This window comes from Otolemur garnettii, unplaced genomic scaffold (genome assembly GCF_000181295.1).
Source record: "Otolemur garnettii isolate 467f Iridium unplaced genomic scaffold, OtoGar3 scaffold00021, whole genome shotgun sequence".
Classification (NCBI taxonomy): Eukaryota; Metazoa; Chordata; class Mammalia; order Primates; family Galagidae; genus Otolemur; species Otolemur garnettii.
In genome coordinates, this window is record NW_003852416.1 from 5380061 (window position 1) to 5402299 (window position 22239).

Sequence of the window (22239 nt, forward strand, 5' to 3'; positions counted from 1 at the left end):
TAACTGGACTTCTGAGACTGCTTTACTTTCCAGATGTTTGCATACCTTTTGAGTAATTTTGTTTACTGTGTTCCAATTTTAATGTCAGAAAACTGAGGGGTGGCGTCTATGGCTCAGTGAGTAGGGCACCGGCCCCATATACCGAGGGTGGTGAGTTCAAACCCAGCCTCGGCCAAACTGCAACAAAAATAGCCAGGCATTGTGGTGGGCCCCTGTGGTCCCAGCTACTCAGGAGGCTGAGGCAAGAGAATCATCTAAGCCTAGGAGTTGGAGGTTTCTGTGAGCTGTGAGGCCAGGGCACTCTACCGAGGGCGACAAGGTGAGACTCTGTCTCTAAAAAAAAGAAAGAAAGAAAGAAAACTGAGGCTCCAGGAGGGAAGTAATTTCTCCAGGATGCAGCTTCTGTTAGCACCCCAAGATCTCAGAGGGAAGTGGGTTCTGCCAGGGTCCTTTTCCTTGGGTAAACTGGAAATTAAATGATGTCCCTTATTGCCTCCTATTTTTTGTGAATCACACCCAATGACTTTGTTGGTTTCTCAGTGACTAGGGGCAGTGGGTCCTGTACCCAGACTTCTGTTCCTGTTTGGAACACAGAAGGTGTAGATATCTGGGTTGGAGCTGGGGCCTGAGGCCTCAGACCAGCCTCTCTTTATTTGTCCCCCTGGTTTCCTAGGGCTAAAGGCTAAATTCCTCTGGTCATTCCCTTCCTTTCTTTTCCTTTCTCATTGTCCTTGAGGGGCCATGGTTTGGATAGGAAGTTGTTCACAGCACAAAAAACTTCAGGCAGGAATCTCTTCCCAAAGCAGAGATGAAGGTCATTGTCAGTAAACAGTTCATGGGGTGGCACCGACAGCCAAACGGGACTCAGTTGTATGTAACTGGGCTGGGCTCACCCTCTCATTTTATAGATGAGCAAACTGAGACCAGGTTGGGGAAGTAGCTGCCCTAGAACACTTGGCAAAGCCAGGATAAGCTTCCAGGTCTGCTGACCCCCACTGCACGCTTCCCGCCGCACTCAGAGACGGCCGCCGAACCCTTCTCAGCCCAGCAGTCCACTCAGCGACTCCCAACCAGCCAGAAACGGCACCATCAGCCTTAATAAGTTAATGACTTGTTCCTGCTTGCAGGAGTTAACTGTTAAAAAAATGTTTGAAGAAAGTTTAACTCAAAGGATCGAAGTGCCAAATCAAACCACTATGGATAAAAGGCTCCACAGTCCCCGGGCCCAGGCCTGGGCTTTCTCTTCCAGGCTCTCATGTTCCCTCAGTTGACATTGGTGCTTCTTGTCTGGCTTTCTGTGCCTTGGCTCTTGGAAGAATGCCTGTGTTTTAAAAGACTATTAGTTAGGGCTTTTGGTTGCAGGTAACTAAGCCTTCTCTGGCTAGTGGGTCCTGGGGTGGCTCCACTAGCCACCTGGCCTGCTGCCCAGCCTAGCCGGGCAGGGAGGGGGAGAGCGCCAGCTCTCTTTCCTCCTCCCCCTCCCCTGCTTTGCCCTGCTTGTCACCCACACTTCCTCCTGCAGGCCTCGTTTATGTGCTCCCTAGCTTTAGACCAAATGTGGCCACCCACCATGAACCCCACATTGAAGTGACAAGTTCTGATAACCCACAAGGTCTGCCGTCTGTCTTTTTCTGTCTTTCTCTCCCAAAGCCAGATTCCCAGAGGAGACCCTTAGCTTCAGATATGGTTAGAACCTAACCCTGAAATGGTCAACCCGGGTCAGAGGAAGGGTTGCCTTGCTGTGAGCAGGGAGTTAGGGTGAGCATTGTCTGCTGGTCAGAGAGTCACTGTCTCCCACCAATACTTACTGTAGCAGTTACCACAGGAGCCCTCTGCAGTAAATGGTTCCGCGGGGAGGGATGTCAACGAAAGAGCATATTGTCCAGCTCTTCTCCCTTTTGTTCTTTCTTGGAGACAATTACTTTCTCCCATATGAGATTTCATGCCATGTGGGGTAGTGGACCACTGGGTCCCTCCCGTGAGAATAACAAAATACCTGTGCTGTGTTCTCCTGGTGCACGCTGGGCTGTGCTCAGTCTGTGTGGCCACTGGCCCCATTTGAAGGGAACGTGGGCATCAGGTCAGGTGGTCGTTTCCCTGGGGAAGCAGTAAGAGAGCAGCACAAGGGCCCCATCGTTCTCCCATGATGCCAAGTACATTATCCAATACATTCGCTGCAGTGCCAGTACTGTGTAAGCTCAAGGACTGAGTTGAGGACCCTCCGGGGAAGGCCCAAGTGGCCATGGGAGGGCCTGTTGAGGATGTATCATTGCCTGAGGCCACAAAGGGCCTACACAGTGGGACACTGGAGCAGACTACAGGAACAGGGATGTTTGGAGGAGCTGGGCCACACCCTCAGAGCACACCTTCCCCCCACCCCTGCCCTAGTCCTTAGCTTCTGCCCCAGGAAATGCTGGGAGGGTGGGGAAGCCAGGTGGGCCCAGTTCCTTTATGGCCAGGTTCCTGGGGCCGCACAGATGCCCTTGGAAGGCCCCCAGCCTCTGTCTTCCTGTCTCAGACCAGCTGGGACAGATATCTTTGAAGATACTAGTGACAATCTGTCCCTTGGAGTCAAACTGGTAGTTTTGGCCATGACACCTGCTAGGACAAGTAAGGGATCAAAGCATTGGGGAGGGGAGTGTCCCAAGGCCAGGCAGTCCCTGAGGAGAGAGCCTAACAGATGGGATGGGTTTTGAGGAACCCCAGGCTACCTTTGTGGTCAGTAAGACAGAATGGGCTTTGGAACTAGACAGGGCTTGGTTCAGATCTTGGTGTCATCTCTTATTACCTGTATGGCCATAGAGAAGTCACTTAGCCTCTCTGGGCCTTAAGTATAAAAAGTACACAATACTGGTGCCTGGTGGCTGGTATTAGATGGGCCCTTGGTGGGGTGAAACAGGCATAGTTCACTTGTAAAGTCCTGGCTCCTACCCTTGACCTTGACCTCAGCTAGTTACCGAGCCTCTCTGAATGCCTGTGACCTCATCTGAAAAGTGTAGGTAACATTACCTCATGGGATGATCCTGAGAAATGGATGAGGCCAAGTTTATGAAGACATTGCCCTATACACAAAACGTGTGTGTGAAATCTAAAACGTGTGAAGTCCACATTGGCCGTTATTTTTATTATCTAAAGCACTCACTGGGTGCTAGGGTACACACTAGGTGCTCAGAAAGGTCAGATCAGGATGCGGAGCCTCTCGGTGGGGGCCTCCCTGCTGGAGAGATTTTTTTTTTTAAGTTTATTGAGGTCTAAGTTGTATAAGATAAAACTCGCATGTTTTAGGTGCACAGTACTGTGAGTTTTAACAAATATACGTAGTCAGAGAACCACCATATGAGTACACAGAAGATTTCTAACTTGGGAGAATTTTGTCATTCTGAGAATTCTGTATGCAAGATCCTTTTAGTTTGTGGAGGACCTCAGATGCTGGGGTTCCCTAGACCTGGACTGTGCCTGTAGGGGAGGGACGTTCACTTATGACAGGATCCTGGCCTGCATCCTGGAGATCTTACCAGCTATGGGTTGGGGGTGGGCTGGAGGAGGGAGGGAGGAGCCTGCAGGGTGCCCTCCGTGAGCATCAGACATGAGTGAGGCTGTCAGGCCCATCTAGTGCCAGCTGGGCCTTCAGATGACTTCAGCTCATGAGTTGACCCCAGTTGAGAAAAGCCCAAATTGTGAAATTCTGTGTGAACAAGGGGTTGTTATTTTAAGCCACAAAATTTTGGAATTAAAAACATTTTTTGATAGCAAATAGATACTGAATTAGTCCTATTTTCCTTTCTTTTATGAATGAAATATAGTAGCAGATGATAAATTTAATAAGAAAAAAGTTTTAGGGGTCGATTTTACTGCTTGTTAAACTGAGGCATTTTGTAACTACCAAATTAGTGGAGATTGGAAGGAGCAGTTGTGGTGCAACCTGGGGTCTTTATCCATCATTAGTGCTCTAATTAGTATGACTTAGATTATCAGAGTGAGAAATGATTGAAACTGGAAGGTGTGGTGAGGGCTTTGTATTGGGAGAGCTAACCCCTCAATTGTCCAGTAAAGAAGCAGAATCCTAGGAAGGCGTGGTGAGCCTAAGGTCAAGTCTGTTAACATTAGGGCCGTGCTGTTGCTCAGAGCCAGCTATGACTCTTGACTGCCTGGGTGGGAGGCTGGGGGTGTAGGGGGCTGAGAATGGAAGAACTGAAGCAGCATTGTGCAGAGTGGATGTGATGGTTTGAGGGGCACCCCCAGAAGGCACAGTGGCTAATAGGGATTTTTCTGCCCAAAGGCACAGCCTTTTGGGAAGCACTGACAAGGAGGGTGGTGCTACTGCTGGGGCCGTAGGTTGTTGCCAGGCGTCTGTGTGTTTATTTGTGTACACTTCACTAGGGAGTGCATGCATGTGTGGGGAGAGAGGGACGGTGAGCCAACAGAGATGGAGCAGAGGAGGGAGAGAGACAGAGGGAGGAAGAGGCTGAGAGGTGTTAGAAGCTTCTGGTAGGCCTTTCCACAGGTTTCATACAGTTTATTCAAATGTGAACCCACAAGGACATGGCTGGTCATGGATGATACTTCTGCCTCAACACCACACCCCTTGGGCCATCAGTGAATATTCACTAGTAAATTCATGTTGGGAGGACAGAGGCTGAGGTTCTTAGGAAAGAAGACCAGCCAGCAGGATGGGATTTAGTATTTTTTGAAATAAGTTGCAAAACACAAATATAAAAGTCAGAAATCTACTTAATGTGGCAGTGGGATGGCCTACTCAGCCCGAGACTCACTGGGGAGCAGTCAGGGATTGCGTGCCCGGATAGCAGCCCCAGCCCCCCAGCCCTGTCTCATAACTGGCTTCTTCCCCAGGGAATGTGCAAGCCCCTTTCCATCTGTGAATGTGTGTGTGGTTAATGGTGCCTTCCTCTGCCCACCCACACCTCCTCTCAGGGCCCAGAGCCTATTGGGGGCCATACAATCACCCACACACACCTGTCATGCCCAGCCCCAGGTGAGTTTCCAAATTTCATGACTGGTGTTAACTAACCTAGTGTTAATGATTAAAGCCATGGGCCCTGCCAATTGGAGAAGTGGGGGGCCAGCAGGAGCCCTGGGGCCCCAGCAGAAGGCTCCTCACTCTGCAGGAGGGGCAGGATTTCTGCCTCAGCACTGAGGGTGACTCACTTTAGGCAAGGGACAGGTGAGGCATGAAGTGTTGAAGTCATTAGCAGCACCCATACAGTACAGCTCCTGAGGTCTGGAGAGGGCCAGGAAGGGCAAGTTTGCAGGCAGGACTCCTCCTCTCTGGGAGGCAGTGTGATCCCACAGGCCAGATCAAGTCCTGGGATCAAGTTTCAGCTCTGCTGTTCACTCTCTGTGAGGCTTTGGGCAGGCCTCAAGACCTCGCTGAGCCTCTGTTTCCTCATCTGCAGGATGGAGCCAGAGCAGGTATTTTTATAAACTATTTGCAAAATATTCTCTACATGTTGGCTACCTCTTTGTAAAATTTTATAATGAATATTTTGAAAATAAAGGTACATTTAGTTACAATTTCCCATTTTCCCTATATGGTGACTTTATGAGCAGCCTTTGGGATACACTGTAGAGGCTATTCAGATATCACTGGGAAGATTTGCTGGGCAGATAGTTGGCCCTCAGGGTTTGGGGGCCAGATGGTCGCTGAGAGCTGATGGAGGCTGAGGGTTCTGGTGCAGGAGACAGAGGAGCAGGCAAAGACCTTGGGCAGGACCAGTGATGTGGTAGGGAGCAGGCAGTCTGGGCTCTGGATGGCAGGGAACCCTGCAAGGCTATGGGAAGTGACAAGTGGAAGGCCACAACACACTCTGCTCAGTCCCCCCACCAGCCGTGTGCTCTGCCCCACACTGTCCTGGGCAGGCATCGGGTAAAAACCAAGATATCTCTGGTCCTCATGACAAAAGCTAAATGTTCATTATAGAAAGCACACATAATCAAAAGGAAGAAAGGCAGAAACAGCCAGGATGTCCCTTCCAGACGCAGCCCCTGTTACCCTTGCCACAAGGAGCCTTCAGACTTGCCAGGGACACAGAGACAAAGTTCACAGACCGCCTGTCAGAGAAACTAGCACCGTGGGCTAGGGGGTATTTTCCTCTCATAGCAAGAGGCCTCTAATGCTGCTGTCACACATTGTTACCAATTTAGGGACCTAAAACCAGACACATTTATTCTCTTACAGTTCTGGAAGTGGGAAGTCTGAAATTCGTCTCACTGGGCTAAAAGCATGGTGTCAGCAAACTACGTTCCTTCTGGAGGCTCTAGGGAACAGATCACTGCCTTACCCTTTCCAGCTGCTGGGGGGCCCTGCATTTCTTGGCTCATGGCCCCTTCCTCCATCTGTGAAGCCAGCGGCAGGGCGTCTTCCAGTTTCTCTGAGGCTGACTCTCCTGCCTCTCTCTTTCTCTTATAAGACCCCCTGTGATTACAGCAGGTCCACCCAGGCAGTCCCGCATAATCTCCTCATCTCAAGGTCCTTAACTTAATCATACCTGTATGTTCCTGGGGGCTAAGGCGTGGACATTGTCTTAGTGTGTTCAGGCTGCTATAAGAAAATGCCATTAGCTAGGTGGTTTATAAACAACAGAAATTATTTCTGACAGTTTGGAGGCCAAGAAGTCTAAAATTAAGGCACTGGCCATTTGGTGACTGGTGAGGGTTTGTAGTTATACAAACTGGGGCCTCAGACAGAGTCTTGTTGATGACAGAGCTGTCAAGGGCAGAACAGGGTGTCATCCTGGTACCCTAACTCTGGGTTCTCAAGCCCATCTACCTCCCTGGAACAGTAGCTTGGGGCTGTGCCTATTTAGGAGTACCCAGGAGGGTTACCTCTTCCCATGTGGACAGTGGGATCTTTCTCCCTGTAGGTGGCACCCAGGACAGGCCTGGGGGGTGGCAGATGGCTTCCTAGATGGCAGAGAAGACAGCCCAGATGGTGTACATCCAGTGGCGTGTAAGGGGGCAGTAATGAGGAGGGAGTGATGATTAGGGCCAATGGAGGTGTCAGACTGAAGGACAATAGACAGCTACTGTAGATGCTTGAGGCCAGGATGAAATCAGTGGTTGTGACATGACTGGGGGCCGGCCTGAAGGCAGTGGGAGGGGCTGAGGCCACTGGGAAGCTCCTCACACCACTCTGCCTTTGCTGTGCTGTTCTCTCCACCTGCTGTTCCCTCAGCAAACCCAGCCTTCCAGAAGCCAGTCAAGCATCACCTCCTGCCCTTTAGCGACATCAGTCTGTTCTAACACCCCTGTGGCACTTACCACAGTGTCTAATAGAGTCCATGTGCAAAAACAGAATTTTACAGAATTTTAATTACAGTGCTTTTAATATATTCAATTTGATATTTAAATTGTTTAATAATCATTTGTTTTGACCTGAGAGCTCATAGTTGGATTCTCATGAATTAAATGTCTATGTGATGCATGTCCACTAGAGGGGACTGACCGCAGCCCAGCGGGATGGGCAGAGGAGGATGTGGGACGGGCACACAGGTCGTGCAGGGGATGGGGACTATTTCCCATCGGCCCTGGTTGGTCCCACTGATTAGTTTTCTGGGTAACACTGCCTGTTTTCCTATTGCATGTTTAGCTTCTTGTTCACTAACCCAGAACGTCCTTAGCGTTGTGTCCATGCCCTACAAGACCCTCCCATACTCCATGGAGAGAGTAAAAGGTAAGGACACGAGGCAGGAGGGATGGGCTTGTGCAGTTGTCCTTGGGACCAGCTTTTGCTTTTCCAAGTCCAAGGCATTCCTGTGGACACCTCCCAGCGTGAGGTCAGCACCCCAGCACAGATATTCCCCATTCTGTGGGGGTGTGCCTGCAGGGCATCGGGCTGGTCACTCTGTGACCCGTCTGGAGCATTCCTCTCTGCAGAGGAGATTGCCTCTTATGGATTGAGGTCCAGATGGAGCAGTTAAAGATAACAATGAAGTCAGAGAAGCTGTCCTTGCGTGCTGTCAGGCCTAATGAAGTGGGCAGGCCTGCACCCCGGGAGGGACAGGCTTGTGGGATAGCAGCAGTGAAAAGCCGGGCCACCCTCGGAGACCTCCTCCCTGAGCCTGTGCTCCGGCAGTTGTCCATCTGTGCGTGGGGTGAGGATGGAGTACAAAGTCCCATTCCCTGGATCCGAGCACTGCAGGGCTTGGGGTGTTGGACTAGAACGAGCAGTCCTGGGAAGCCACATGTCCTCAAGCCCCTCCTGTGTGCATAACATGTACACACCAGTGTGTGAGCAGCATGGTGAGTTTGAATATTTTGGCAGCTGGAGCCATCTGTACGGCCTCTCCAGGATCCCTAAGCAGGGTACGTACAAGATGTATGTTATTTCCTGGGTTTAAGGCCTGTTGTCCCCACCTCAGCTCTGGAAGGGATTGGAAGGACTCATATTTGCATTTCAGTGTGGGGCTGGGGGAAGGGGATGCTCTTATCCTGCCACAGTCATTCACACCAGGGTTTTTCTTTTGTTTTGTTTTTAGTGAGGTTGACCTGCTTTAAGTTGAAATTTAAAAGCTCATGAAAATTTGGCTGTCAGTGTTTGCCTTTCTGTGCCTGGAGCAGTGTGAAAGGGTGAGGAGTGCTCTGCTTGGCCTTGGGGATGCTTTGGGAGCCCCTCTGGGTCCCTTGCCTTGGAGTTTCTCCCCCTGCTCTGTGGAGGAGTCTGGGGAGGTAAAGCCCATCCTTGGGAAAGTACCTTTCCATGCCTGTAAATTCCTTGGGAAAAGACTGAGCAAATTCACTGCTCAGTAGGAATGACTCATTCGGTGTTTTGTTTTTATCTCCCTTACTGCTCTGGAAGTTGGATGTTCTGTTTCATCTCCTTTCAAGAGAAGTCACTCTTGACATTTTGCCACACATACTTAGCAAAGTCTAAGGTTAACCAATAACTCAGCCCAGTTTACTCATTCTCCCTTTGTAAGGAGTCTAGCCTTAAAGATTTGGTATTAAAAAGGAAGAAGTAATTAGGGATTGTAAACATAAAAGGACTGAAAAAGTCTCTGAAGGAACTCTGCTCTGCTCTGCTCTCTCCTAACGTGGAAGGCTTTGGTCACCATGCCGGGAAGGTGCCAGGTACAGTGGCAGGGCTGTCTGCTCTAAGTGGGAGTCCCTGCATGCCTGGCGGCGCCACAACACGTTGCCTTTCTTCTTTCCAGGCTGCAGCAGCAAGCCCTGGTGTGCCCTCCCCAAGGGCTTGTTGGGGCCTCTTTGGGCATTTGCCTTCTCTTTCTGGAAGCAGGATTTTCTCGGGGCAGGTTCTGGAACACCTGCCAGCCTCAGGACCCGGGCTGGCTGCAGCTGGCACTGTGCAGTCGCACAGCATGGTGCTGCCCTCCGGACAAAGGTGGGGTCAGTACTCCTGCGAAGGGCCAGTGGTAACCGTAGGATTTTAGGCATCTTCTCCTAGCATTTATTCCAGAATACATTGAACTGCTTAGCTCTCGAGGAAGAGAGAAGTTCCCAGCCCACAGTGTCCTACCAGGGTGACACTCCTGGCCCTTGGGAGTAACCAGGCCCTTCTGCTCTGGCCAGAAGGTCTTTAGAGTGTCTAGGGGAAAAGTGAGAATACAGCTGTAACTAGGGTGCCATTCCCGCTCTGCGCCTGTGGTTTTATGTTGCCAAAGAACAGAGTGTCTAGGAAAGGCTAGTGCCAGCTGTTGCCCCAGCCCTGGTTGGACAGTCTGAAGTCAGCAGCCAGATTCACCACTAACCAAGTGCTGGGAGAGTTGTTACCAACTCTTGTTAGGCAGTGAGTGGTGCCTGGGATGGGTAGGAGTGGCCATGTCCATTCCCAGAGAGGAGGCTGTGCTCCTGAGGGCAGGTGGGATGGGTAGCAATTTTCCTTGCTAGTTGATTCTAACAGCTCTTTGATTTTATTTATTAATTAATGAATTTTTTTTCTGCAGAGACAGAGTCTTGCTAAGTTGCTCAGTCTGGCCTTGAACTCCTGGCCTCAAGCAATCCTCCTGTTTCAGCCTTCTCCATAGCTGGGATTACAGCCATGAGCCACCTCATCTGGCTTAAATATTTTTATTGAGATGTAATTCACATATCATACAATTCACCATGTTAGTATTCATAAGATTGTATAACCTTCAGAAATTCTAGAACATTTCTAGTACTCTGAAAAGCAACCCTTATCCATTAGCAATCACTCCCCATTTCCACTTCCTCTAAAGCTCTAATTTTTTACTGTTCTTTGCTGCAAGCTGCCAATGGTATAGACTTGGGTGAATCAGAGTCCTAAACCTCAGGGCTGGAATGTGGCAGAGAAAAGGGGCTCAGGCATTAGAGATAGGTGCTTTGGCTGTGTGATTTTGGAAAGATGCTTAACCTCTCTGTGCCTTGGTTTCCTTTGCTGTTAAATTAGACTAATGATTACCTATTACCTACGTCATTAGGTTGTTTATAAGAAAAAAGAGGTGTTAGGCAAGTAGTAAAAGCTACGTTTGTAAGACCATTGCCTGAATTATTCTGATTAATCCTTATTAACTCTGGGAGGTATGAGTTATTATTACCCCATTAATACACGGGGAAAACTGAGCTACAGAATTTAATCTCTTTTTCCAGATTGTGCAGCTATGAATCAGTTTTCAGTTGCAAAGCATGGAAAACCTCACTTTGACCTGTTTGCAGATAAAAGGAAATTAATTCTGACCCAGAAATGGGAAGAGGGGGCAGGAGACTCCATGGCAGGCCAGTCTGGCAGCTCAGGGACCCCTCAAGGACCAGTGTAGGTTCTTTCTGTAGTGGTTATGTCTGTGGGCTGGCAGCCAGAAGCGTGGCTTCAGGAGACTCAGGACATCTTCCCAGAAGCCCCAAGCACACTTCCCTTCATGTTCCAGTGGCCAGAACTGAGTCACATCCATCATGGCAAGGGGAAGGGGGGCGGCCATGATTGCCTTAGCCTACTCAGGATCTATCTCCCCTCTGGAGAGGGGTCACACATGCCCCAATGTAAAATTGGAGTTTAATTAAGAAGGGAGAAAGGGATTTGGGAATCTATTCAACAGTCACCACCCAAAGCAGTGAGTAGCTGAGCTGGGGTTTGAGCCAGTCTTCTGTGGTCCAAGGCCCTTGTGCCCAACTGCAGCTACATGGATGGCCTCTGTGGCTCTCAGCACATAGCAAATACTCAGTGACTCTTGTGTTAATCCATAAGTTCTACTTCCACCCAACCTCTCTGAGTTCTTCCTTCTTTTTTTAATTTTTTTTTTTTTTGAGACAGAGTCTCAAGCTGTTGCCCTGGGTAGAGTGCCCTGGAGTCAACAGCTCAAGCAACCTCAAACTCTTGAGTTTAAGTGATTCTCCTGTCTCAGCCTCCCAAGTGGCTGGGACAACAGGTGCCTGCCACAATGCCTGGCTATTTTTTTTTTGTTGCAGTTGTCATTGTTGTTTTAGCTGCCACCGGCTGGGTTTGAACCTGCCACCCTCAGTGTATGTGGCCGGTGCCCTACCCACTGAGCTATGGGAGCCACCCCCTCTGAGTTTTTCTGATCTTCTGTCGTTCTTCTGCAACTCAGATAAAAGGTTGCCTGACCCCTGCTTGGATTCCTCTGCTTATGGGGAACTTAGTTCCTTACTGGCATTTTCTTTTCTTTTTGGAATATTCAGTGACATGGCTACTTTTTAATGATGGTTTTGGGTGAATTAGAAAAACATCTCATTTGGGTACAAAAATTTGAAGAAGGTGCCTTCTCTAGCAATGTAGCCAGCCCTTCAGATCATGGCTTGGGATGGCACCTTTCTGCTAAGAAAATGGTTCCTCTACCTCTTGGTGCATGCAGCCCAAGGTCAGTGCCTTTGTGCAGGGAAAAAACTACACAGCTGTTTGGGACTTGTCTTCCATAAAGGAACTCTGCAGAGGGGGTTTAATGTGCTCAAACATCTGTATTCACAGGCACTGGCAGCAATGGGAGGTTCGTGCTCAAGTTTCCCAGGCTTAGAGCACAGAGCGACCAAGGGCCCCTCTTCCTGCCTGGAGATGGTACAACTAACTCTCTCTCCTTAGAGGGTTCACCTGAAGAGGGGTGAACCTGCATCTCCTTTACCCTCTCCTCCTCTTCCTCTCCCCTCCCCAGGAGGAGATGCTGGGTGTTTGGGAGGTGAATGATTCCACTCAGTATATGAAATCACCTGTCCCAGAATGGCACGGACCTTTTCTTTGGCCTCATTAGCACCAGCTGTGCCATGACCTCTGAAGACTGAACTAAGGCTATTCACGATAAACTTGCCAAAGTCTAAACCTAGGGCTTCTAGAGGCCCAGACAGTTGAATCTTGTCCTTGGAGCAGGAGAGAGTTTCTACACTGACTGGCTCAGTTATAAACTGTGAAATTGGGCTTCTCTGTAGAATACAGGAAGGTGGAGGTCATGGTCATGTGGCTTCTCAAGTTCTCTTTGGTTTTTCTGAAACTGCCTTGGGATAAGCAAATAGCTTGTGTGGGAAGTTGGGGGCCAGACGGTCACCCTCACTAAGAATGTTCCTGAAGGTTCTGTTTGCCAAGTTTCCGTCTACTGGGAATTGTTAGCCTTGATTAGTAAGCCCAGAGATGCAAAATGTCAAAGAAATGCATTTGCTGACCTTGTACGTAGGTGGGGGCTCTGCCTGTCTCACAGGGTAAGCACACGTCCATTTCTCAGCAGCAGGTGGACCAATTTTATATTGATGATAATGATGGCAATGAGAATAATAACAAAATAACATCTGGATTTATTGGGTGCTCCAGGTTTTATGGGTATTATTTCATTTAACCTTCATAGCATTCCATCGTCCTCCTCTTCCCATTTTCCTGGTGAGAAAACTGAGGCTCTGAGAAATTAAGTAGCTCCCCAGTGGCGTGCATCTGGGAAGAGGCCATGCTGGGATTTGAGATCAGGCTTTCCTGACTCTGAACCTCTGCGTTATCAAAATACGCTTCCCCTGCCTTGACCTTTGGGTTTGAAGAATTATAGCTTTCAAAATGGGGACAGCGGGTCAGCTTTGTAGCCCAAGAAAGAATGAGCCATGCAGTTTCATGAGCCTGGAGGCAGAGACAGCCAGCCTGGACTGGGGAATGTCCTGGGACTGGCCTCCTCACTTCCCCCATAGTACTTGCTTATCTGTGAAATGGGGCCGTTCATCCTCCTTGAGAAATGATGCTGCGGGCCTGCTTGGCACAGGGCAGAGGAGCAGTCCAGCAGGCTGGGTGCTGACTGCAGGTGTGGCCTTCTTAACCTTGTAGACTTCATTTTCTCATCCACAGAATGGGATTAATGATGGCACCTCACAGCCGCCTTCCTTACAAAGCAGGATTTTGAGACACACCTGTAAAGCTTGCAGCTTGGCGTGGAATATGTATTTAGCGAGTGCTGTGGTAGCTTTACGGATAGATTTCTGGGCTTGTACATCTCTAATAATTTCAGAGTAAAAGTCTGAGTTTGAACAAACTTGCAGGAGATCCTAAAGTAAAAAAATGTATACAAATATTTGACCCCCTGCAGGAATTCAGAAGGTGGTGGTGGGGGGCTGGTGCGTACCCCAGAGGGTTTCCCATGCATCACCTTTGTTCACTGAAATGTGGTGACGGGAGGCCCTGGGAATCCTGACTCTCACTCTGTAGAGGGCAGAGGTGGGCCCAGAGAAGGTGAGGCAGCTTCCCCAGGCCCAGGAGCATGCTTCCCCCCACCTTCTCCACCTGCTAGCCAGTACTCCTTCTCTGTATCAGCGGACATTCTGCTTTCCTTATGCTCCTCTAAGAACAACAGCCAACTCTGGCTTTGTTCCTGTTCCGAAGTTGTCGTAGTTCTCAGGGGACATACCCTTGGCCCTGTAGCCCAAGATAGCTGCTGGTCTGACCCCTCTCTTTACCCTAAAGCAATAACCAACTGGAGCCTGAGCATGGAGTTCACCTTGCCTGCACGCTTGGCTCCCACAGAATTCCCCCCCCCCCACACACACCTTTCAGGAGGACTCAGAATTTGTGCTGTAGTGCAGAGGGTCACAGGAGGACAGCTGACATCAGTATTTCTGTTTGTCATTCCTCTCAGGGGTGAGAACCACAGGAAGATGCCAAGGCCTTCACTGAGACTCCTTACCCCTCCCACATGACATTGGGATCTTACCAAGTCTGAAGGACAAAGTGAAATGGGCATGTCATGGTCCTTTAAGTGAGACTTCCGCTCTGTAGGCAAAGCTCCCCCGTTTCTCTGACATGGAGGGGCTCAACAGTGGGTAAGAGACAACCCCCTGCCCTCTCTGAGGCCCCAGGTTTATAGAGAGGGTCCAGAGCCTGGGAGCTGTCAGCTGGTTACTAGGAGGGCCCTGTACCTAAGGCCTGGCCGGAGCCCTTCCCAGAGTGGGAGCTGTTTAGCTGGTGGCTAGACATCTGTTTTGTCATCTTTAAGGGGTCCAGGTGGTACCTGTTGACATTCAGACTCCTCCAAAGACTGTTTCCGTTTGCTTGGCCCATAGCCTCAGCCCCAGGGAAGCCAGCGGGATGTGTATCCCTCACCCACCTGAGACCCAGGTCCAAGCCTTCCAAGTCCACATGTTTGGGTTTAAATGAGCCCATCCTTATTGGTTTGTTCATTTACATGGCAAATACGTATGGAATGGTTGCCGTGTACGTATGGGCCAGGAGCTCTGACTGATAGATAGCAGCAGAAAGGCATTGTCTCCCCACCAGCCCCAACAGCTTCCATGGAACTGGCACATTAAAATCCCAACTCTTTTATTCGGGAAAATTTAAAATATACAAAAGCAGAGCAAATAATATATTGAATCCCCATGAAACTGTCACCAGTTTTAATCATTACCAACTCGAAGCGAACCTGGTTTAATCTCTGCCCTTCTCCCCTCTCATATTATTTTGATGCAAATCCCAGGAATCATATTGCTTCATCTGTAAACATTTCAGAATGCATCCGCAGAGGACAAGGGCTCTTTCAAAAAAATTTTAACTGCACTATCAACAATAATTTCTTAGCATTATCAATATTGGATCAATGTTTACATTCCTAATTCTCATAAAGGTTTACTTGTTGTGATTACTGGAGTTGATGTGTGTTTCTTTTAAGCTACAGCAGTTGGTCTGTGGGTCCAGTCTGGGTTGGCCTGGGAACTCGTTAGAAATGCAAATTCTCCACCAGCTTTAGACCTCCTGGGTCAGAAACTCTGGGAGTGGGGCCCTAATCTGCTTTAACAAGGCCTCCAGGGGATTCTGATGGCATCAGGGTTTGAGAACTTCTGATCTAAGAGGCTTTGCCTCCTTTCCTGTCTGTTTTCCTTGTGATTATTTATTGGAGAAGCCTGGCTGTTATCTGTAGGGTTTCTCCCACATCCCTGGCTCTTGCCAGTTAACCACCGGTGTCCATGAACGAGTTCCTTCGTCCTCTGCACCGGGAAGCTGAGAAGGCTCTCCTTTTCCAAATAGAGGGGCTGACCGTTAGGGGTGTGGGTCCCCAGGATCATGGGGAGCTGGCTTGCTGTAGAAGTGGGGTGCACTCAGTTTGGAGGCTGGATCAAGCCCAGATGTGCCACAGATGGAAAGGTTTGGCATGGCCAGGGCTGGGGACAGAGGAGAGAAAAGAGGCCTCAGAAGGAGGCCGGGTGGAGTTGGAAAGGCCCAGGTGCTGAAGCGTGCAGGGCTTTGTCCCATGAGGGTGGGCAAGGGACGACCCTGACGAGGCTGAGCTGAGCAGTGCGCACAGACCTCTTTTTTGATGAGGTAGCTCTCACTGCAGTGTGAGTGTGACTTGGAGTGGGTGGGCCCGGGGCAGGGAGAGTAAAGGTCGTCAGGAGGACCTGGACCAAGGCTGGGTGGTGACTTTCAGGGGAGAAAATGAGTGTGAGAGATGCTGGGAAGTAGGTCTGACAGGGCTTGGGGATGGAATGAGAAGGGGGAATATCTAGGAACTCTCTCGTTGGGGGCAGGGGTGCTCCCGCTGAAGAAAGCGGCATCTGAGGGGAGAGGCAGAGCAGAGGGTCTGATGAGCTGATCCCACATTGTTGGAGATAACTGAGCATGTGTGTTACTAATGTCCTGACTCAGGAGAGCTGATGCCTCAGCTGGGAAAGAACTCACTGGCCCCCCAAGTTGTGGATAGTCACTGAGTCTACTTGTGAGTGCACATAGAAAGATCCCCTCATCCGTCCACCCACCCATCCTGCCACCCATCCATCTGCCATCCAGCATAGTTTGAGTGTCCGTGACATATCAGGGGCTGAGAAATCGGAGATGAAGGAAGACATAGCCGTGCCCCAGGTGATAGAGCATCTTACCATCAGGTGGGGGGTGATTGGTGGAACCCTCCATATGCTGGGTGCTGGTGGGCAGGCCCTACAAGGTTGCTGAGTGTAATTCATGAAAATTAGTAGGGCTGTTGGTGTGGAAAGCATTTCCTCACCTCTTTCAGCAGCTGCCTGGACATGCACAGACACCAGTTGAAGGTCTATGAACTGGGGCATAAAACTGTGGTTAGGGGAGAGAATGTGGACAGCCTTTACTGACAGTCTGGGGTTGCGGGGACTTGGGGATTTCTTTCTGCCAGAGATAACCCAGCTGCCCCAGTCTCTCTCCCTGGGGCATCTCATCTCCTGGACCATCCAGGGAGGCAGGAGAGGGAATGGGAAGAAGCTGTCCAGTGTTAGGTTGGGCCTGGTGCAGCCCCCCTCCATGGCCTGGGTTTGGTGCTGTGGTCTCTTCCATGGTACAGGCTCATTTCCATAATTATGATTTAGCTTTTGGAGAATGGTTATTTTACACTTAGTGTTCTTTGTAGTGAGAGGGTCTCCGGTTCATGCCAATAAAATTTCCATTTACTCTGGACATCAACTATGGTGATTTAAAAAAAAAAGCCCATAAATTATTTACTGAAATGGAAGTTCAGCTTACGGTAATAATGCATTAGTTCAGCTAGGCATGAAGCCTGTTACAGGGCAATAAAAGATTTTTTATTTTCCTTCATAGAAGATATTTGCCAGTAACCTACACATGACCTTGAGCTCATCAATTTTCAAAGATGACACTGCAGGGAGATTGTATAAGGAGAGAAAGAGCTTTTTATCAAATAGGCTGATTTTAGGCAATTGTCAGCAAAGACCGGTCATCTTACAGCCAGCAGGAGAAAATAAACTAAAAATATATATATTTATACATATATAATAATATTTATGTTATATAAATATATAACATATATATTTATAAAATATGCATTTTAAAATCATAAGGACCATACTTTGAAAATCCTTTTGAAATGGAGCATTTATTTGATAGATACCTAAATCCAAAAGCAAGCAAGAAGGACTATTCGGAGAAGTTAGCTTGTCAGTATTTTTTTTTTTTTCCTTTAAGCTTGTCACTATTGTTGAGACCACCTGTCATGTGTTAACGTGAGCCTGGAACCTTGTAGAATAAAGTCAGCCCTATGGTTCTGTCTTTATCTTTAAAAATGTTATATTTATGGAGCACGATCGATTTTATGTGTCTCAGAATGTCTACAATTCTGCTCACGGCCACTTGCTGACTAATGTCTCCAGCGGAGAAGAGCAACAAGCAAGTTCCTGAATTATGGCTCTCCTTGAGATTCTCTTTAAAGGCTATTTTTTATTTTAAGAATGCCTGCTTCGATTAAAGCCATCAGAGCTGGGAGCAAATAAAAATGTCTGAATTTTATATGTGTTGCATTTTATAGCAGGAACCCAGATGAAGCCTATATTTTAATACTTGCACTATTAAGGTAAGGGATGAAGATTAAATTAACAAGTTACACTATTTCTTCCTCAACTGCCTGGTTTGGGGTTCGGAAGAATTGTTGGTCAAATAATACTTTTATTTATCTGTTCTCTACAGTGCTATAAAAATATTTTTATTATGTACCCCTTTTTCAGCAAAAATGCGTTGATTTGTTGGGATGGAAGGGGCCATATTAATGAATGAACCTGTAACCTCCCTTGTCAGCTTATTTTTATGTTCACAAAACTAAAAAGAATCGTCTGCACACTAACCGTCTAAAATCTAAGTGATGTTAAATTATCTGTAAATAATAATAAAGGAGAACTGATGGTTAATTTCTGTTTGTTTTCTAGAAAGCTCCAGCGTCTTTCAGCTTAACCACGGTTTTGCGGGTGGTAGTTTGCATTTGTGAAATGGTCGATGTTTTTCTGCTTCGGAGATGTGAATCATCGTGTCCCTTTGTGACAGAGGATTTCAGGGTCACTTGGTCTTGAAGTGGAAGAGCTTTGAATGATCTTTATTTAATCTGGTGAGAATAGTGTAGTAGATATTTCCTTCTCTTTTTCTTTTTGAGACAGAGTCTCATTCTGTCACCCTTGGTAGAGTGCCATGGCGTCACAGGTCACAGCAACCTCAAACTCTTGGGCTCAAGCGATTCTCTTACCTCATCCTCCCAAGTAGCTGGGACTACAGGCGCCCGCCACAACCCCTGGCTATTATTTTTCTTTTTTTAATTTTAGATTAATATGAGGGTATATATGATTAGGTAACATTGTTTTTGTTAGGTAAAGTCAAACAATTGTAATTGAACCCTTCACCGAGGTGTGCCATATACCCTTACATTGCGCCTGTGAGGTGAGAGCTTACCAAACCCTCTCCCTCCCCACCTCTCCCCTCTACTTGAATTTGTGTTTTTCTCTTGTGTGGGTGTGTAGCTGTACATCTGCTGGTTTTATATTAGTGTTGAGTACACTGGATCCTTGCTTTTCCATTCTTGTGATACTTTACTTAGGAGTATCTTAGTGGTTCTCCAAATCCTTCCTGGTAAATACAAAGGATATACAGTCTCCATCTTTCTTTATGGCTGAATCGCATTCCCTGGTACACATATACCATCGTTTATTTACCCATTCATTAATTGATGGGCACTTGGGTTGTTTCCACACCTTGGCAATTGTGAATTGAGCTGCAATGAATATTTGAAAGTTCAAGTCCTTTTTTATTTTAAGGTAAAATGTTTTTTTTTTTTTCTTTTGGGTAGATGCCTAGTAATGGGATTGCAGGATCAAATGGAAGGTTTACTTTTAGCTTTTTGAGAATTCTCCATACTTCTTTCCAAAGAGGCTGTATTAGTTTGCCTTCCCACTAGCAGTGTGAAAGAGTTCCCTTATCTCAACACCAGTGGGTGTTTCTTAAAGCTCCGAGCCCCTTCAGCTCTGCTGTTGGTCACAGTTCCTGACAAAGCATTTTCCTTGGACCTCTCAGAACTCTTCCTTCCCTCCCTCCACAGGAGGGCCTGAATTTTCTCTTCTTCGGCTTCCTTTCTGCTTTCCAAGCCTCTGTTTGAGGCGAGGCATCGGCTTTGCCTTTCTCTTCTGTTTCTAGTGTGTTGAAGTCATCCTTTGGGTAAAGAACTGGAATAGTGGGTGGAAGTAGCACAGGCAGGGCCACAGGAGAGGACATCTGGTGTTTCTTATGGCAGATAATGGCCATCAAATCAGCGAGAGCAGGCACACAGCGTATGCCTTGTACCTAGGGATGTTCCATATGTCAACTCCCTCCTGTTATCTATCAGCTTATATCTGTCAGATATCCATAGATTGACAGACAATATTCCAGTGACCCTTTTTTGTTTTTTTCCTAATCAATTACCTATTGAATAAATGATCCCAAGCCTTGCTGGGATTGTTAGCACCCTAGAATTAAGCTCCCCACATGCCTCTGGGGCTACATAAAGTAGCCTTTTCTATATTCTTTTCCAGGAGAATTTGTGAGCACCACTTTGACATCCTAAGTAGGTAGTAAAGTACAGATATATCAGTGTGTCCCTGCAGGCTTTGTAATTTCCTGTGCTGGACTGATGAATGTGAACTGGTGACTTATCTTTGATTTAGAGTATATTGATATAGACGGTGTGCGTGATGTGAAAGTTATCCATGAAAATGCTACTCCCTGGTGTCTTCTATGCAGATCAGTTTTCAATCACCGCCCAATGTAGCTAAATTTTAATTTCTGTTGGAGAAAGTGCATGAAGAAAGTGAGCGATTAGCAAGTCAAATGATTTGTATAATACTGCCCCAATTGCAGTGAGGGAGAAGTTTAGGGAAAACCAAAAAATTCTTGCTTCTTGCCCTCAAGGTATCCTAGAGTCCTCTGGGGGCCCTAGGCATGTGTTCAGTGCCTGGCTTGACCTGCGCTATTTTGCAAATCAGTGGGACCATCCGGGACGTGCTTTGAGAAGGGCGGAGTGATGGGATAATTAGGACCAAGCAACAGCGGGGTGGATAGTTTGTCTGCAGATAATAGCTTGTTTGCTAATTGCCAACACCAGATTTTCTGGGCAATTAGACACTTGGTTTCTTCCAAGACCGGCTGTGCAAATGTGGACACATGGCCTCAGGCCTTCCAGGTAGCAGGTGGAGAGGGCGACTCTTGGTGCTTTTCTCTGCAGGCTGCCTAAGCACCGTGGGCAGGGAAGATCTCTCACCAACAGGTGGAAAGATCATCTTGCTGGACCTCCTACTAGAGAGGCAGAATTCCCCCCCCACCCCCCTACCCCCTAACTTTCATGGAAGTGGGCGCTGGGAGATTAGCCAAGGATGGAGTTTGGCATGCTGGTTAAGAACTGAGCTTACATCTCCATTCTCTTTTTGAGAGAAATGGACTTTGGGTGCAAATAGGATCAAAAATAGCTTCCCCTCCCAGATGAATAAGTTGACTTTTTCTTTTTCTTTTTTTTGAAATAGAGCCTCAAGCTGTCGCCCTGGGTAGAGTGCCGTGGCATCACAGTGCACAGCAACCTCCAACTCCTGGGCTTAAGCAATTCTCTTGCTTCAGCCTCCCAAGTAGTTGGGACTACAGGTGCCCACCACAATGCCCGGCTACCTTTTGGTTGCAGACATCATTATTGTTTGGCAGGCCGAGGCTGGATTTGAACCCGCCAGCTCAGGTGTATGTGGCTGGTACCTTAGCCGCTTGAGCCATAGGTACTAAGCCCATCCATTCATTTGTTGATAGACACTTGCGCACTTCCAACTTTTTGGTTATTGTGAATGATGCTGTAATGAACATTCACAGAGAAGTGTGTCTTTTACTTTCTGTTTTCAGTTCTTCTGGGTAGTTCTTCTAGGACTGGAAGGGCTGGGTCGTATGGTAGTTCTATACTTGACTTTTTAAGGAATTGCCACTGTGTTCATCAGCAGGTGCTCCATTTTCCACTCCCAGTAGTAACACAGAAGGGTTCCAATGTCTTCAAATCCTTGCCAACACTTGTTATTTTATTTTAAAAGAAATCACAGCCATCCCAGTGGGTGTGAAGTGGTATCATTTTGCATTTCACTAAAGACTAATGATACCTAGCACTTTCCTGTGCTTACTGACCATTTGTGTATCTTCTTTGGGGAAATGTCTGTGCGAGTCCTTCACCGAGGGAGCTGGTTTTGTGCCGCTAGTTACTGGGCTACACGTCTCTCTGTCCTCAGGTTGGAACTGAGCCTCGCCAGGAGGAGAGGGCTAAGCAGTGAGCGCCTCCACTCACTCTTGTGTGACTCATTCCATTCCTGCAGCCTGTATGGTACCCACGGTGATGCTGCTGCTTGAGTTCCCCCCATGCAGAAAAAGAAATCAGCAAGAGCCTGGGATTAACTTGAAGTGATTTAGCAGAAGAGGCAGATGGAGCCACTCCTCCTGCTTGCCTAGAAGCAGACAGGCCTTTTTCCAATAGACACCTTAAGCCCTCTATATTTCCTTGACCACAAGTGTTGTTTAGAACATTGGCCAGTTTTACCCATAGCAGGTGTCAGACTATGCACTACACAGAGCAGCATGTTCAGAGGACTGGATGGTGCCTGGTGTTCACAGGCGCCGGGGTCTGGCCATCGTCTCCACGGTGGGGACACATGGTCCTTGCTTGGCTGCTCTGTTGTCCTGCCAGGGCTGGGCAGTGGGCAGAAAGAGCTCTGGGGAGTGTTCCAGCACTTACCAGGGAGAGTGTGACTTCCTTGGGGTCCCATTCCTGGGAGGAGGGAGATCCCCAGGCTCTGGGAAGAGTTCAGGACAAATGCCGTGCCTGAGTCATGGTAAGACAGCAAGGCAGTGGGCGGAACGGTGCCCTGGCTGCTTAGCTCTTGTCCCTTCTCCTGTTGGCCCTTATGTCTGTCCTTGGCCCTGTTGGCAGGGACTGGGAATGCTAACCTCACTGCCCTGGGCTGTGGGTTTTCCTGTTGAATGTGTACAATCCTCAGCATCACTATAGAGAGATGAGTTCACCATGCTCTGGCATCCACTGGGAA

At 48.2% G+C, this 22239-nt stretch overlaps 1 protein-coding gene across 2 annotated transcripts in view; it reads left to right on the forward strand.

Annotated features, from left to right (window-relative positions):
- Positions 1-22239, forward strand: part of HSPA12A (heat shock protein family A (Hsp70) member 12A) — a 156061-nt gene that overhangs the window by 103629 nt on the left and 30193 nt on the right. Inside the window, exon 1 of one of the 2 annotated variants that reach the window (XM_023511612.1) lies at positions 15514-15544. The exons of the other annotated variant lie outside the window; for it this stretch is intronic. Coding sequence (XP_023367380.1) covers positions 15526-15544 — 19 coding nt within the window. The 5' untranslated portion in view covers positions 15514-15525. Of the gene's footprint in view, positions 1-15513; positions 15545-22239 lie in introns of those variants that run through there. 2 annotated transcript variants of the gene reach the window in all.